This window comes from Hemicordylus capensis, chromosome 1 (genome assembly GCF_027244095.1).
Source record: "Hemicordylus capensis ecotype Gifberg chromosome 1, rHemCap1.1.pri, whole genome shotgun sequence".
Lineage (NCBI taxonomy): Eukaryota > Metazoa > Chordata > Lepidosauria > Squamata > Cordylidae > Hemicordylus > Hemicordylus capensis.
In genome coordinates, this window is record NC_069657.1 from 198,508,133 (window position 1) to 198,522,458 (window position 14,326).

At 43.7% G+C, this 14,326-nt stretch overlaps 1 protein-coding gene across 5 annotated transcripts in view; it reads right to left on the reverse strand.

Moving 5' to 3' along the window:
* Positions 1 to 13,723, reverse strand: part of LOC128332356 (dynein axonemal heavy chain 11-like) — a 353,782-nt gene extending 340,059 nt beyond the window's left edge. For 4 of the 5 annotated variants that reach the window (XM_053266647.1, XM_053266645.1, XM_053266646.1 and 1 more), the window contains exons 1-4: positions 7,751 to 7,985; positions 4,782 to 4,898; positions 4,152 to 4,238; positions 1,844 to 2,002 (exon numbers count right to left, since the gene is read on the reverse strand). In XM_053266647.1, the coding sequence (XP_053122622.1) occupies positions 1,844 to 2,002; positions 4,152 to 4,160 (168 nt within the window). In that variant the 5' untranslated portion in view covers positions 4,161 to 4,238; positions 4,782 to 4,898; positions 7,751 to 7,985. Of the gene's footprint in view, positions 1 to 1,843; positions 2,003 to 4,151; positions 4,239 to 4,781; positions 4,899 to 7,750; positions 7,986 to 9,649; positions 9,870 to 13,278; positions 13,449 to 13,576 lie in introns of those variants that run through there. The other variant, XM_053266643.1, reaches the window with a different exon arrangement.
* Between the last annotated feature and the right edge of the window lie 603 nt (positions 13,724 to 14,326).

A 14,326-nucleotide genomic window follows, 5' to 3' on the forward strand; every position in this document is an offset into this window, starting at 1 on the left:
GACTTTCATCAAGCCCACCCACCCCCCGCAAGGCCCCCAAAACCTACTTTGGGGGGCCTCTTGTGGTGAACCTACATAGTTTTTAAAAAAATCTAACCTCTGGACCTTGGGGCCCCGGTTCATGGCCTCCAAGGTTTGGGGGGGGCGGCGCTCCTACACCCACGACTGCCTGCCATGGTGAACCAACGTGGGTATTTTTTAAAAATCAAAGCCGCTGCGTGGCCAAGGGGTGGTTGCGGGTGTGTGTGTTAGACGACCTCCTCCCCTCTCCCCCAGTGGCAGCAGTGGGGGGGAATGACCGCTGGGTACGTCCTTTTGGCCCAGTGGCTGTAGTGAACTGCAAGGCGTGCCTGCACAGTTCAGAGGAAGGTCGTGGTGAAGTCACAGGCTTCACAAAGGTGAAGTCACAGGCTTGCGATAATCTTCCTCTGAACTATGCAGGTGCACCTTGCAGTTCACTACAGCCATGGGCCAAAAGAATTTACCCAGCAGTCGCTCCCCCTGCCACTGCTGCCACCAGGGGGCAAGGAGGAGGTCGACTGCTCGGCTAATCCCCCACACCAGCATCCACCCCTCAGGCGTGCGGCAACTTTGATTTTTAAAAAAAATAACCACATAGGTTCACTGAGGCAGGCAGTCGCAGGGTGGCTGTAAGAGGCCCCCTGCCCAGACCTTGGAGGCCACGGACCGAGGCCCCATGGTCCGGGGGTTAGAGCGCCTCTGTGTCTACCTTATATTTCCTTTTAGACTGTGAGTCCTTATGGGACAGATAACCATCTTATTTATATTTTATTTTTCTGTGTAAACTGCTTTGAGAACTTTTGTTGCAAAGCGGTATATAAATATTTGTTTTTTGTAGTGGCTAAATTATGGTTTGGATGTTATGAATAGGCCTTGGATTAGCACACACCCTTCAACCTTTGGGTTTTCTAATAGCCATAGCAATAGCAATAGCACTTACATTTATATACCGCTCTATAGCTGGAAGCTCTCTAAGCGGTTTACAATGATTTTTAGCATATTGCCCCCCAACATTCTGGGTACTCATTTTACTGACCTCGGAAGGATGGAAGGCTGAGTCAACCTTGAGCCCCTTGGTCAGGATCGAACTTGTAACCTTCTGGTTACAGGGTGGCAGTTTTACCACTGCACCACCAGGGCAATAGAATTACATTCTATTCCTGGCACGTGCATGAAGTAAAGTGTGCCGTCAAGTCGGTGTCAACTCCTGGCGCCCACAGAACCCTGTGGCTTTCTTTGGCAGAATACAGGAGGGATTTACCATTGCCTCCTCCCGCGCAGTATGAGATGATGTCTTTCAGCACCTTCCTATATCGCTGCTGCCTGATATAGTACCAGCAGGGATTTGAACCGGCAACCTTCTGCGTGATAGTCAAGCATTTCCTTGCTGCACCATTAGGTGGCTTAGCCATGTATTTCTGTCAGCCCAGAGCTGAGAAAAGTAACGGAAAAGCAGCCACTCACCAAACCCAACCCAGGGACTCCAAGTGAATGTAAGCAGCAACACATGTAAAGTGTTAACTGGCCTTTAATGGCGTAGATATAGCTTCAACTGTGACCGGATATGGCTCGACATAAGAATGATTTCTTTCTGAATTGCTGGGTGGGGTAAGAATTAGTATGTATCTGAGCTCTCCATTTCCTTTCATTGCTTCGCTTCGCTCAGTTTGAGATAGGCCACTTGCTTCAGAAACAAAACCAATCTTTTCACAGCACTACCAACTCCCAAAGCAAAACAGGTATCACTTCAGCCTTCCCTACGTGCTCTTTTGTTTTAACAAGTGTCCTCATGTCCGTGTAAAATACAAAGATACATCCTTACCTGGACAAACACCACCATATCCCAGAGAGACTTGAGCAAGATGGCATCAGTACGGCACTGCTTCAGCTGTTTGTATTCTGGCACACTCACTTCAAAAAGATCAGCCGTCTCCTGCAGCTCTTTCATTTCTGCCTCCAGTTTTGCAATGTCTTTATGGGTCTGCAAGGATGCCATTTTGAAACATCTTATCAAACAAAAACAGCAGAGGTTTGCCTACATATTTGCAGGGGCCAGGGAAGGGGTTTCCTCAAATGAAGGCTTTGCTTCTGTATTTCTCTGATTTTAAGAGGTGTTGTAGAAACAAATTGCTAATTGTTAAGAGGAGACAGAAAGCTGTCTTTAAAGTTGGACACCTATGCTATTTGGAATTCCCACAGTGGGAATTGGATAATAACCTGTTCTCCCAACACAGTCAGCCCTGTACAGCAGTGACCAAACTGAGTAATATGATAAAATGGGGTTTGTACCTAAAGTTGCAAAGTCAAGAAATGCAGAAATGTTTGAAACTGTTCCCAGTTTCCTTTGGAGGGGCTCATATGGTTCAGAGGTGACCCAAGACATTTTGACGCATTCTCAGGCCATGCTGCTAAGGCAGCAGTGGCAGCTTGCAAGGACTCTCAGACTGTGCTACCAAGCCAGGGACCTGCAGCAGGGGTGCTCCTAGCTTGCACCGGGGGGACAAGGCACGACCCAGTGGGGCGAGGAGGAGAACATAAACACCATGCCCCACTGAGGAAGGACAGTGGCAGCAGGCAGCAGGGAGGCCTTTGGGGTGGTGCCCATGATAGTGGGGCAGTGCTTGCCTTCCCCTGTGCCCCTCCCTGCAACCACAACTAAGTCAATCACCCAAACCTTCCTCATGGAAGGGCATCTCCTAACATAGTTTCTCTCTCAAAGAACACACCCTTTTGATACTAATGCCCTCCTCTGTACTCTCAAATGTTTTGGAGACTGGTTGTGATCACACAGTGTTGTAAGAAAGGCACTCTGCACATGCTCAAAGATACTTGCTTCTTTATATTTGTTTTTATTATGCTTTATTGAATATACTATGCTCTAAGTGAACTGTTGTGACAAGATAGCAGGATAAGATTGTGTGAGATATTTTTACTTCTGACAAAGACAATTAGTCAAAACACCAGTCATACTATATACCTATTATATACATATTATATAGAAACAATATGTTCCTACAAGCCGACCCCCGCACAGAGCATCTGCGTGTTTTGGGGGGCCGGCTACCTCTCTTCCCCCCCACCGCCCCAGTCTCCGGCTAGGCTGCAGCCACCTCTTCGCCTGGCCTCTGCGCTGGGCCAGATCTGCCTACTTCTGCCGCCGCCGGCCTCCGTGGCCGGGCCAGGGCCCCCACCGCCGCTGGCCTCCCCAGCCGGGCCAGGCCCGCCGCCGCCCTGGCCTCCATGGCCCGGCAAGGCCCCCCGCCGCCGCCTCTGTCCTCCACCACTGAGACGCGCCTCAGCCAATCAGGTGCGTCCCTCTGCTCTGCTGCCCAGCCAATCAGCTGGGTTGCCAGGACGCATCCCCACAGAGGCTGAGGCACGTCTACGGGGATTAAATATATAGATTTTCTGAGTGTCCATTTGAACCACTCACCACTGTTTTAACTTTTTGGTGCTCCTCTCCATTTCTTCCAATTGAGAAAAGGTCTCTAGGCTGTGCCCTGTTCAGCCATGGTTCAAGTTAAGCCTTGGACACCCCCAGAGTCCCAATATTTTTTACAACCTTTCTTAAACATGATCAGAAAAATTGATTTTCATTTCAAATTGGTTTGGGTTTTTTGCCATTCTGGGCCATTTTTGGCCTTTTTTATTTTTATTTTTAAATTTCCCTCCACCCTGGAACCTAACTCCCCTTTCCCCACAGCCATACTGCCTTGTTACTCATGGTTCCGTTACTTGTGGAAGAAGGTGAGGAACGGAACCCCCTCACGTAACGAGGTTCTCCTGTAATACATAATGCACAACACTGTGATCTTCATTTTGAAAGCTATGGTTTCTTGGCCTTGCTTCTGTGTCTCCAACAACAGTCTGACACATAGAAGACCAGGCAGGAGATGCTTTCCCACAATTTATCCTGAAAAAAGCCTTTGCCTAGGAAGTTTCTGTATGTCATGATTGCTGCTAAAAGTACAGAAGCAGGGCCAATGAAAATGTAGCACCCTGATCACAATTGCCACATTGCACAGCAGTAGGGCCAATAGAAATGGGAATAATCCTAGCTGTTTCTACTTCCCACCCCCCTAACGATGGTTGAAGCAAAGTATTAATTCAGGGGTGGGGGGAGATTTTACCTTATCCATACATGTATAAGGATCGTCAGCATCAAATCTAAAAATAACTTCATTTTTAAATCTGTTTCTAAACTCTTGCTGTTTAACCTGAAAGAGAAAGAATGTTTTTGAAGCAGTGTTCCTAAAAGGTTAAGCAGGTGATCCATTGAGACTACTATGCCATAACTTTTCCTTGGCTGCCAATCCATTAAATATGTTCCATCTCATGAACCATGAATCATTTCATCTTAAGTACTCTTATTTCCTTTAAATTTACCTAAAACTTTATTAGATACAGCCTGTACAAGCCCACCAGACAGCTCACATACATTTAAAACATTCCCAGTGGATAAGCATAAAACATTTAAAATCTACATTTGATCTGACAACAGTGGCACCGTGTTCAAATTAGAAACAGATTAGACATAATTGAAGATAAAGAGGACGCAAGCATCACTCCCATTTTGGGTGAAGTGGGCTTTAAATTATCAGATTCATCCAGAATATATTACCAAGAAACATTGAATTGTTATCTTTAGACAGCCTTTTCTAAGAGTTTACAATTTCTCAGTTCAGTGAAGCTTGCCACCAGCTTGTTATCAGAACAAAAAACGAAAAATCATTCGGTTCACAGCACAGAACTGATCTCACCTCAAAAAGTACACATTTTCTTCTGATAACAGACACTTCATTGGACTGTAGAGGAGCCACTTCATGCTTCACAGTGAAGGCAATCTTTTTAAGATTCTTCCACTTTTCAGGTAATTCCTAACGACACACAAACAGATATTGTTTCTTAGTTGCACATCAAGCTAACAACGCTTCCTCTTACAAAGACTATACATGTGTCATTTTAATTTCTCCTTTCTTCTATCCTCAGAGATCTACATCTTTTACTCCCCACCTCCTTATTCCCTGCCACTCATTGCTCATGGTAATGTGTGAAATATAATTTTCGTAAATGCTTTTTTAAAGTTCTTGTTTGGATACTACATGATAAGTTTCAAGTATATCCAACCTGAAACTGAAAGCATCCCAATGAGTAGCAGCAAGTCTTAAGTGATATTTACAGAACTGTAAAACCCAATGTCCTCTAAGACCTCTTCTCAACAGAGGTCACATGGGTGTAGCGTCCACTGGACAAGGGGGGACAAATGTCCCCAGGCCTGGAGGGTCAGGGGGTCTACAAGGCTCTCCCTGGATCAGAAATGGGGTGCACACTGCCACCGCTGCCACCCTTTCTGCCGGGTACTATATGAGCCCGGTTCCCTCCTCCTCGGTCCTTTCTCCCCAGCGTCTCCCCCTCTCCCCCTCCTTCTCTTCTTCCTCATGCAGGCACCCACTCTTGACAGCCCTTTCCTTTCACCTTCAGGAGCGGTGGCTCTCCCTCTATCCTCACACCCCTTCCGGGTTCTCCTTCCCGTTCTCCTCCAGCTGAGATAAGGGCCAGGATGTCGCCACCAGAGCAGCTGCAGGCACATGGGCCGAGCACTCCTGTCCTTCCCAGGGCGAAAGCAGCTGTCTTGCTGTCTTACCACCCATCCCCATGGCAGAAGAAGGCATGTATACGGCAGGCCAGGAAGGGAGTGAGATCACTCGCACCGGCTGCCCTGACAGGTCAAGGCAGCGGCCAAGAGAGACGTGCCCTGCTGGGCTCGGCGGCTGCTGCTAACTGAGCAGGGCCCATCGCACTTTGCTAATTGCCCCATCGCCTTGCATCAGAAGCAGGGGACGTGACTTGGGCGAAGTGCATGCGGAGGAGGCATTGAATACCTACATCAGTTGTATGGTAGTGTCAAAGGTTTCCTTTCCCACTAGTGACTCAAAATGAGAGGAGAGGTGTTCTCTGGCACCCTTTTCTTCTGGGTTGCTTCCACTTGGCTGGACCTCTCACCAGGAGCCCTAGTTGTTCCCTCCATCCTCTTCCATCTCCTCCTTAGCCCTAACCTGAATGGTCCTAAAAGGCCTGCTGCATTGCTGGCAGTCTTGGGAGAATTCTCTGCCATCTTGCAAGAGGCCAGGGAAGCCTCAAGAAATCTCCCTGAGAATTCCAGCCCATCCACATCCCATGATCACCTCAGCAGTGGATCATATGGGGGTTTGGGGAAAAGGTTAAAAATTTGTTTTAAATTCCCTATTTGCCCATTTCTTTTGTGGGCTGAGTGGTAAAGAGTACCCATCGTGCCCTACCACAAAACCCACTTTGGGTCCCTAGGAGCTATCCATGGGGAACAATGGAGTGTTTCAAGTTTCCGCATTGTTCCCTAGGGCCGAAACACTTGCAACATTTTGAGTTTTGTTTTGTTGAAATAACCGGTTTGACTGCTGTTTCAATGAAGCATTTCAGCCATCTGCATTTTGTTTCAAGCTCAAAACAAAAGGCAAACACCATTTTGTGTACATCCCTATGACAATCAACATGTATCTGACTTTAACCTGGTTATTTGGAACATCTTGCCTCGAGAAATGTGGGTAGCCCCCTCTCCTCTCTTTGTTTTGAAGTGTGCCTTCCTGTTCAGCCATGCTTCCCAGTGATGTATTGTGGTTGCTGTCTTTCATGCTGTTATTGCTGCTGGCTAAAGAGCCCCTGGTGGCGCAGTGGTAAAACTGCCGCCCTGTAACCAGAAGGTTACAAGTTCGATCCTGACCAAGGGGCTCAAGGTTGACTCAGCCTTCCATCCTTCCGAGGTCGGTAAAATGAGTACCCAGAATGTTGGGGGCAATATGCTAAATCATTGTAAACTGCTTAGAGAGCTCCGGCTATAGAGCGGTATATAAATGTAAGTGTTATTGCTATTGCTATTATTGATTTTGCTTTCATCTTTGTCTGATTGCTTATTAGTTTAGATTGTTTTGATGAATGTTCTTAGCCACCTTGGTGGGGTATCATGCTGAAAAGCGGAATATACATATTCTAATAGTTTTAAAATATTTTTAATGTGCAGCTAAATGTTTTCAGATGCAGGAGTGATTTGCAAGCACATTCTCAGGTGTTCAAAGTATAATATGGGAAGTAGCCCTAAAAATGGCACAGCAGAGATAACACAACTATATAAAGGGGAGGGCTATGATGAATACAGATTTGTGGTTCCTTAATTTTTATGCAAAGGAGGATTCAGACAGCCAACCATGGGTAGCATTCCAAACTGATTCTGAAATCAGGGCCACCTAGTAATGAGAACCATTTCCTGTAACTAAGCCACACTACTTCCTCAAAATCACACAGCTGAAAAACCAGATTCTTATAGGATGCTAAATTTGTCATTCATTCACTTGGCTTGAGAATTTAATATATATAAGCAATCTACTGACAATGAATCCATAAATGAGAGCACAAAGACATTTCTGCCTATAAATTGCACCTTAAAAGACAATATTTCCATCATAAAAATATGTTTTCCAATGAAGTATTTACAGTAAATGAGAATTTAGAACTGAAAAGTAAACCAATCAAGTAGATAGGCTTCCAAGTTTCATACCAAGCATGCAATATTATCCTTTCTTGGAAATCATTCAACAAGGGGAAAAGAAAACAAAAAAGAATAAAAGAACAGCAGACTTATACAGAGGCCTGGACATGGATGAAACAATGGACTCACGTTAACACTGCAGAGGCTTACTTTTGTATGTTGTCTGGATTAGAACAAAAGATTAGAACAAGGTCGATGCCCATATATTGTTTGGCTTGTTTGATACTTTTTTCTCCTTAACACTTAAAAAACCCCATCTTTTCCCCCCTTTCTTGTTTTCACTTTATTCCCTTGTTAAATATATGCATCTTTTACAATAGAAAAGGATATATTAGGGCATAACCTCCCTAAATGCCTGCCTGGAGTTGGTGATGGGCTGCATTGGGGATAACAGCTCTGAGAGACGGACTGGGCAGGTGCCTGCATGCAGGCCGTAGGCCTGCTCCGGCCCCGCCCCTAGGAGGATGCCTGACCAATAGGAATCAGCTCCCAGCATCACGTGCTCCTCCTAGGGGGCTGAGGCAAACGAGCCGCGCAGCCTAGAGAGGCTGTGATCGGCTTGCTTAGGGCATAACCTCCCTAAATGCCTGCCTGGAGTTGGTGATGGACTGGATTGGGGATAACAAACTGAGACTGAATCCAGATAAGATGGAGCTACTCATTGTGCGGGGTCAGAACTCGAGAGACGATTTTGATCTGCCTGTTCTGGATGAGGTCACACTTCCCCGGAAGGAACAGGTACGCAGTCTAGGAGTGCTTCTCAGTCCCAGGTTGAGGCAGTGGCCAGAGGTGCCTTTTATCAGCTTTGGCTGATACGCCAGCTGCGTCCATTTCTTGAGATGAACAACCTCAAAACAGTGGTACATCTGCTGGTAACCTCCAGATTGGATTACTGCAATGCACTCTATGTGGGGCTGCCCTTGTATGTAGTCCGGAAACTATAGTTGGTCCAGAATGTGGCAGCCAGGTTGGTCTCTGGGTCATCTCGGAGAGACCTTATCACTCCTGTATTGAAGGAGCTACACTGGCTGCCGATATGTTTCTGGGCAAAACACAAGGTGTTGGTTTTAACCTATAAAGCCCTAAACAGCTTGGGCCCTGGGTATTTAAGAGAACATCTTCTTCATCATGAACCCCACCACCCAATGCGATAATCTGGAGAGGTCCGTCTGCATTTGCCAGCGGCTTGTCTGGTGGCCACTCAGGGACGGGCCTTCTCCGCTGCTGCCCCGAGGGTTTGGAATGCGCTCCCTAGTGATATAAGAGCCTCCTCATCTCTGACAGCTTTTAAAAAGTCTTTAAAGATGCATCTGTTCACAATTAATATTGTTTTAATGGTTTTAATGCTATTTTAAAATATTGTTTTAAAAATTTTTAATTGTTGCAATGTTTTAAACTTTTTGTTTTTGTTTTACTAATGTTTTACTTTCTGTTTTTATTTTGTTGTAAACCGTCCAGAGACATAGGTTTTGGGTGGTATCAAAATATGTTAGTTAAATCAATCAATCAATCAAATCAATCAATATATGATATTGGTCACATCTTACAAAGCTATATGGAACCCATATGATGGCACATATTTTTCCCTTTCCTTTTTATCTCTCCTGGTGTTGTTCCTGTGTACTGTGTTTGCTTGCCAAAGATGCAGTAGCTAAGGTCCTCAATAATCTATGTTACAAATTGTCCTGCATTTCTTTGTATTCTTGCCCTATGTAACGAAGAGAGAGAGATATAGGCCTTCTTGTGGAGAAAGTACAATAGTCCATTTTGGAGCAGCAAAATGGCCCTGCTCCATACAATAACACAGGAGTTGGCCATTGTGACTATGGATGATGGGAGTTGTAGTCCAATGACATTTGGGGACCCAAGACTGGGAAGCCCAGATGAACCCCTACACTAACAGATTAAGTTTTGTGTGGATGTATGGCCTGAAAAAGGGTCTCCTGAGAAGGTCTCAAAGAGCAGGAAATGTATGAAACTTTTCTTATAAATTTCTAAATATGAGAAAATCAATGGACACACTGGACACACTGCCAGTTGAAGCTTTACCTCAAGCTCTATATAAATCTGTTCTGGGAGCTGCTGCCCATAACTTCGTAGCAGTTCAGCCATGGATTTTAAAGGTTTGAAAATGTCGTCGGTTGATTGTCGGTCACGGATAGCCATGAGATGTCTCATTATTTCAACCAGAAGTGCATAATCTCCTTCTTTAATTTTCTTAGATAACCCTTTTTCGGTTTCATAGATGAATGTCGCTAGCCCCGTAATGCTAATAATAAGTAAAGCAAAGGAATTTGATCAGTTAATTATTATAGAGCTTGTGGCTTCTATAGGCCTTCATTATAATGTAAGGGCCATTCAAGGTAGGGGTGTGTGTGTGTGTGTGTGTGTGTGTGTGTGTGTGTGTGTGTGTAACAATGCTCTTCCAGCTGAGGTATCCCTTGTGATGAGATAACATTTCCCCAAGACTCAGTGGGGAAATGTGTTTATTCCAGTTTCAGGAAAACTATCATGTTGATGAATGCTCTGTGGATAATGGTCGTGCTAGTGCCTCCATCATTAATGATCTATGTCTGCGACACCAATACAGTGAACAATGGGCTTTTATTGATATTCACATATCACATGATATTCCAGACACATGATATTCCAGAATGTCATTTCTCTGACTGTTCCAATAACTAATAAAAGAAATCAAATTTTAGATACAAAATAATTCTAAAATGTATCAATTTCTGCTCCAAACAATACTATTTTTGTAATTTCTGCTTTAAAATTTTCTTCAACCATTTTGTCATTGTTCATTTATCTACAGCTTTCAAGTGCCTAGCCACCCAAACATAGTAAAGTAAAGTGTGCCATCGAGTTTGTTTTGACTCCTGGAGACCACAGAGCCCTGTGGTGGTCTTTGATTGAATATAGGAGGGGTTTACCATTGCCATCTCCCACACAGTATGAGATGACAGCATCTTCCTATATTGCTGCTGCCCAATATAGATGTTTCCCATAGTCTGGGAAACATACCAGCGGGGATTCGAACCGGCAACCTCTGGTTTGATAATCAAGTCATTTCCCTGCTGCGCCTGGGGCTTATCAGATTAGCATCATATTATTGGCATTGTATTATTTTGTTTTGGTTAAAAGTAGTACTTACTCATGGGGGTTTAGACCCCTTAATAATGATGGACGGATGTACACTTAAATGGAAGTCTTTGGTGATAAATAAATTATCCCAATATGGACTTCCCCCAGTCGAACTAATTGACCTAGGACTAGATCAGGCCACGAAGGTGGTTAAACAACATATTTTAGATATAGAACTACAAGAGGAACTGGCTGGTCTCAAGAGCGATATTTACATAGGGAACCAAATTACTAACTTTAAACCAGCGGAATATATAAGTGAGGTGTCTCTGCCCAAATTTAGACGTGCCCTTACTCTAGCATGGGTTAACACATTACCTACAGCGGTTCTTGATGGTAGACTGAAAGGGATACCTTTTTCTTCCTGGCTGTGTCTGTGTGGCTCTGGGGCCATAGAAACTACTTCACATATCTTTCTATACTGTACTTTTTATAGGGATATATGCTTCAGTTTAATTTTTCCTTTGATGGAAAACCTCCCTGAACGCCCTGACGATTTCTATCTAAATTTCTTATTGGCAAATACCAATCAGAAGATTATTTGGAGAATAGCTAAGTTTTGTTATTTCATCTGTAAACATTTTTGTCAGCTCTTGTAACTGCTTTTTGTACTGCTGTACTTTTTTGTAACGGTTTTCTTTTACTGGTCAGTGACCGAAATAAAATCTTCCTACCCACCTACCCACTGCGCCATTAACTGGCTAATCATAGAGGCCACTAAAAATGTCTCTAAGAATTTTTTTTTCACCAAGTTGTAAACCACCTTCAAAATACTTTAGGAGAATCAATAAAGGGATTATGTAATTAATAAATCAGAGCTATGATTTAAATAATTATTTCAACTGAGCAGTTCCACCAAAGATGATAAAAGTCACTTTTAAAATTTAATTTGACATTTCCAACATAAGAAACTAGGAATTATATAGTTATTATTTGATTTAGACAGGATGAGGTGCTAGAGATATAAGATGCATGATCTTTCTTAGTATCATATGCATGAAAAATTAAAAAGCTGAGTGAAAACAAATTCAAAGTCCTATTGCACACATGGAACCAGATCTTTGAATGGTTGCATTTAATTGGTCCTTGTGTCTGCTCTGGTATTACAGTCTTCTTTCTTTTATAGTCCAGCATTCATGCTTCTTGCTCTTAAGCAATAGAAGGTACTAGCTTAATCTGGGCAGAGCATCTGCACGCTAGTACTTGATTGCTCCCCTCGCCCCCTGCCACAGCCCCCCTCACCTCAGAGATCTCTCCACCCTCACCTGAGCCGCACTCCTCCTCCTCCTCCTCCAACCGGTTGCTTCCATCCCCCTCACCCCTCTTGGTCATTCTTCCATCCCTTTACTCCATCCCCCTTACCCCTCTTGGTTGTGGCTGCAGCATTCCTGGTGCCTACTGGCCAAAATGCAGCCCCCTATCTCCAGAGACCTCCTCACCCAAGCCCCACTCCTGCAGTCTCCTTCTCCTGAAGGGGTTCTTTCCTCCCTCACAACCCCCTTCTTTGCAGATCCCTGCCCACTATCCTTTTTAATATATATAGATTCCAATCCTCTACAATCAAGAACATCTTCCAACCAGTAACAGTTGCATTCCAACTGTCCTTAGCCATCACAGGTTCCTCCTCCCTATCTGCATAGGGAATCTCCACTGCCCAAGCACAACAGTGCTTCTGCTCTCAAGAGCTGTCACGCATGGGATTATCCATGGGTACGCCTTAGAGAATTATATATAGATAATAAGCATGTGGTAAAATGCTAGCAACCAATTCACACTTTTTAACAAAACATAGCTGGAGTTCCATATGCTCATCAGGGTGCACTGAAGACTCTTGAGCTTCTCATCCATGTAAGCCAAGAAAATATCACAAACTTCATCCTAACAATGAAGAAATGTAAGCACCAAGCAGAGGATGTTCCCTGCACAAGCTCACCCGCAATAATATGTACAGAATGCTGTTGGGAACAGAGCCACCATGGGCCAGTTCAGAAAAACAATGGCTGCTGAGATGCAATATACTAGATGTGATATTGCTAGCCACGATAATGTCAGGGCTGCTGATGTGAATACTCCTGCCCCAACGTTATTCAAGGATGTGCCAACACAGTCATGGCTTGTCCTTTATGTGAGAGGCGTGATAATATGAATCAGCCCTCTACATGCACTACAAATCCCTGATTCTTTATGGTAGGGGGAGGAGCTTGTGTCATATCCTCATTTCTACCTTGATCAGTATTTAACAGGATGAGCAGGATCTTTTTTAAAAGAAATGCAAATGTAGTGGTTAGAGTGCTGGACTAGGACTGCGAAGACCCGAGTTCAAATCCCCATTCAGCCATGATACTTCCTGGGTGACTGGGCCAGTCACTTCTCTCTCAGCCTAACCTACTTCACAGGGTTCTTGTGAGGAGAAACTTAAGTATGTAGTACACCGCTCTGGGCTCCTTGGAGGGAGAGCGGAATATAAAATGTAAATAATAATAATAATAATAAATTAATTAATTAATATTCAAGAGACATCAAAAGTAGCTTACCTTTGAGTTACATGGTTAAGTAGATGCTCCTTAAACATCCAGCTCCACTTTTTAATAGTATTCATTAAAGATATCTTAAAAGGTTTAATATCAACCTGGAGCCAGCCATTAAAAGTCTTCTGATTTTCGAACTCACTAACTTCTTTATGTAGTGTTTCATAAATGCTGATCTTAAGGAATAAAATGTCATTGCAATTCTGAATTTTTAATTAGAAGAACAAAATAATTGAAATAGATTAATAGAACACGACAAACAGAAACAGCTGAAAAGATTTTTTTTTTAAATGTTGTAAAGTACCTGTTGTTTAAAGTGATCTAACTGTGGGGAGCATTTTTGAAGTTCATAGTCTGCATAAAATTCCAGCTCTTCCGTACTGAGAAATCGTCCATAGAGAAGGAACTGCTTCATAAATTTGGTTTTATCATCCATCCATAAGTGGCTGTATTTCCTAAAGTAGCTTTGATATTCCTGAACATTAACAGTGACCGAGTGCACCCTGTTCATGATTTCCTGGTGCATTTCTTTCAGTGCACCCATCTGGTCCACATCATGCTAAATGTGAAAATGAAAATAAAACTATAGAGTGAGTTGGGCCAATGATTTAATATGAATTGTGAGAGGAAATTCAGAAGCATGACCCCAATTCAAGACAGTACTCCAACTGCACATACATAAACTAATCTCACGGTTACAGAAAAACAGTCGCAAAAGAGGCAGATGTCTTAATTATGTTATGAAGCAAGTGCCAGAGGCCATACTGTAAATCTTGTTCAAGGTTCCAGTCTCAAGAACCCATTGGCGTGCAGTTTCAGACGTGACTATTCACATCACAAAATGCTGTTACCATGGCCAATTGTTCCTAAGTTGGGAGGGAGGGGGGAACTAGCGGAGGCAAAAAGGATATCTTGTGATATAAGCTGAAGAGAAAAGAGGGTGAGCCAGCTTGCACTAAATACAAGACCTTCTAATATAAAAGAAGATGCATTAAGTATTTATACAAAAACTAGTATTTTTAAGCCCGTTATGATAACGGGCGCTAGCTTTCTA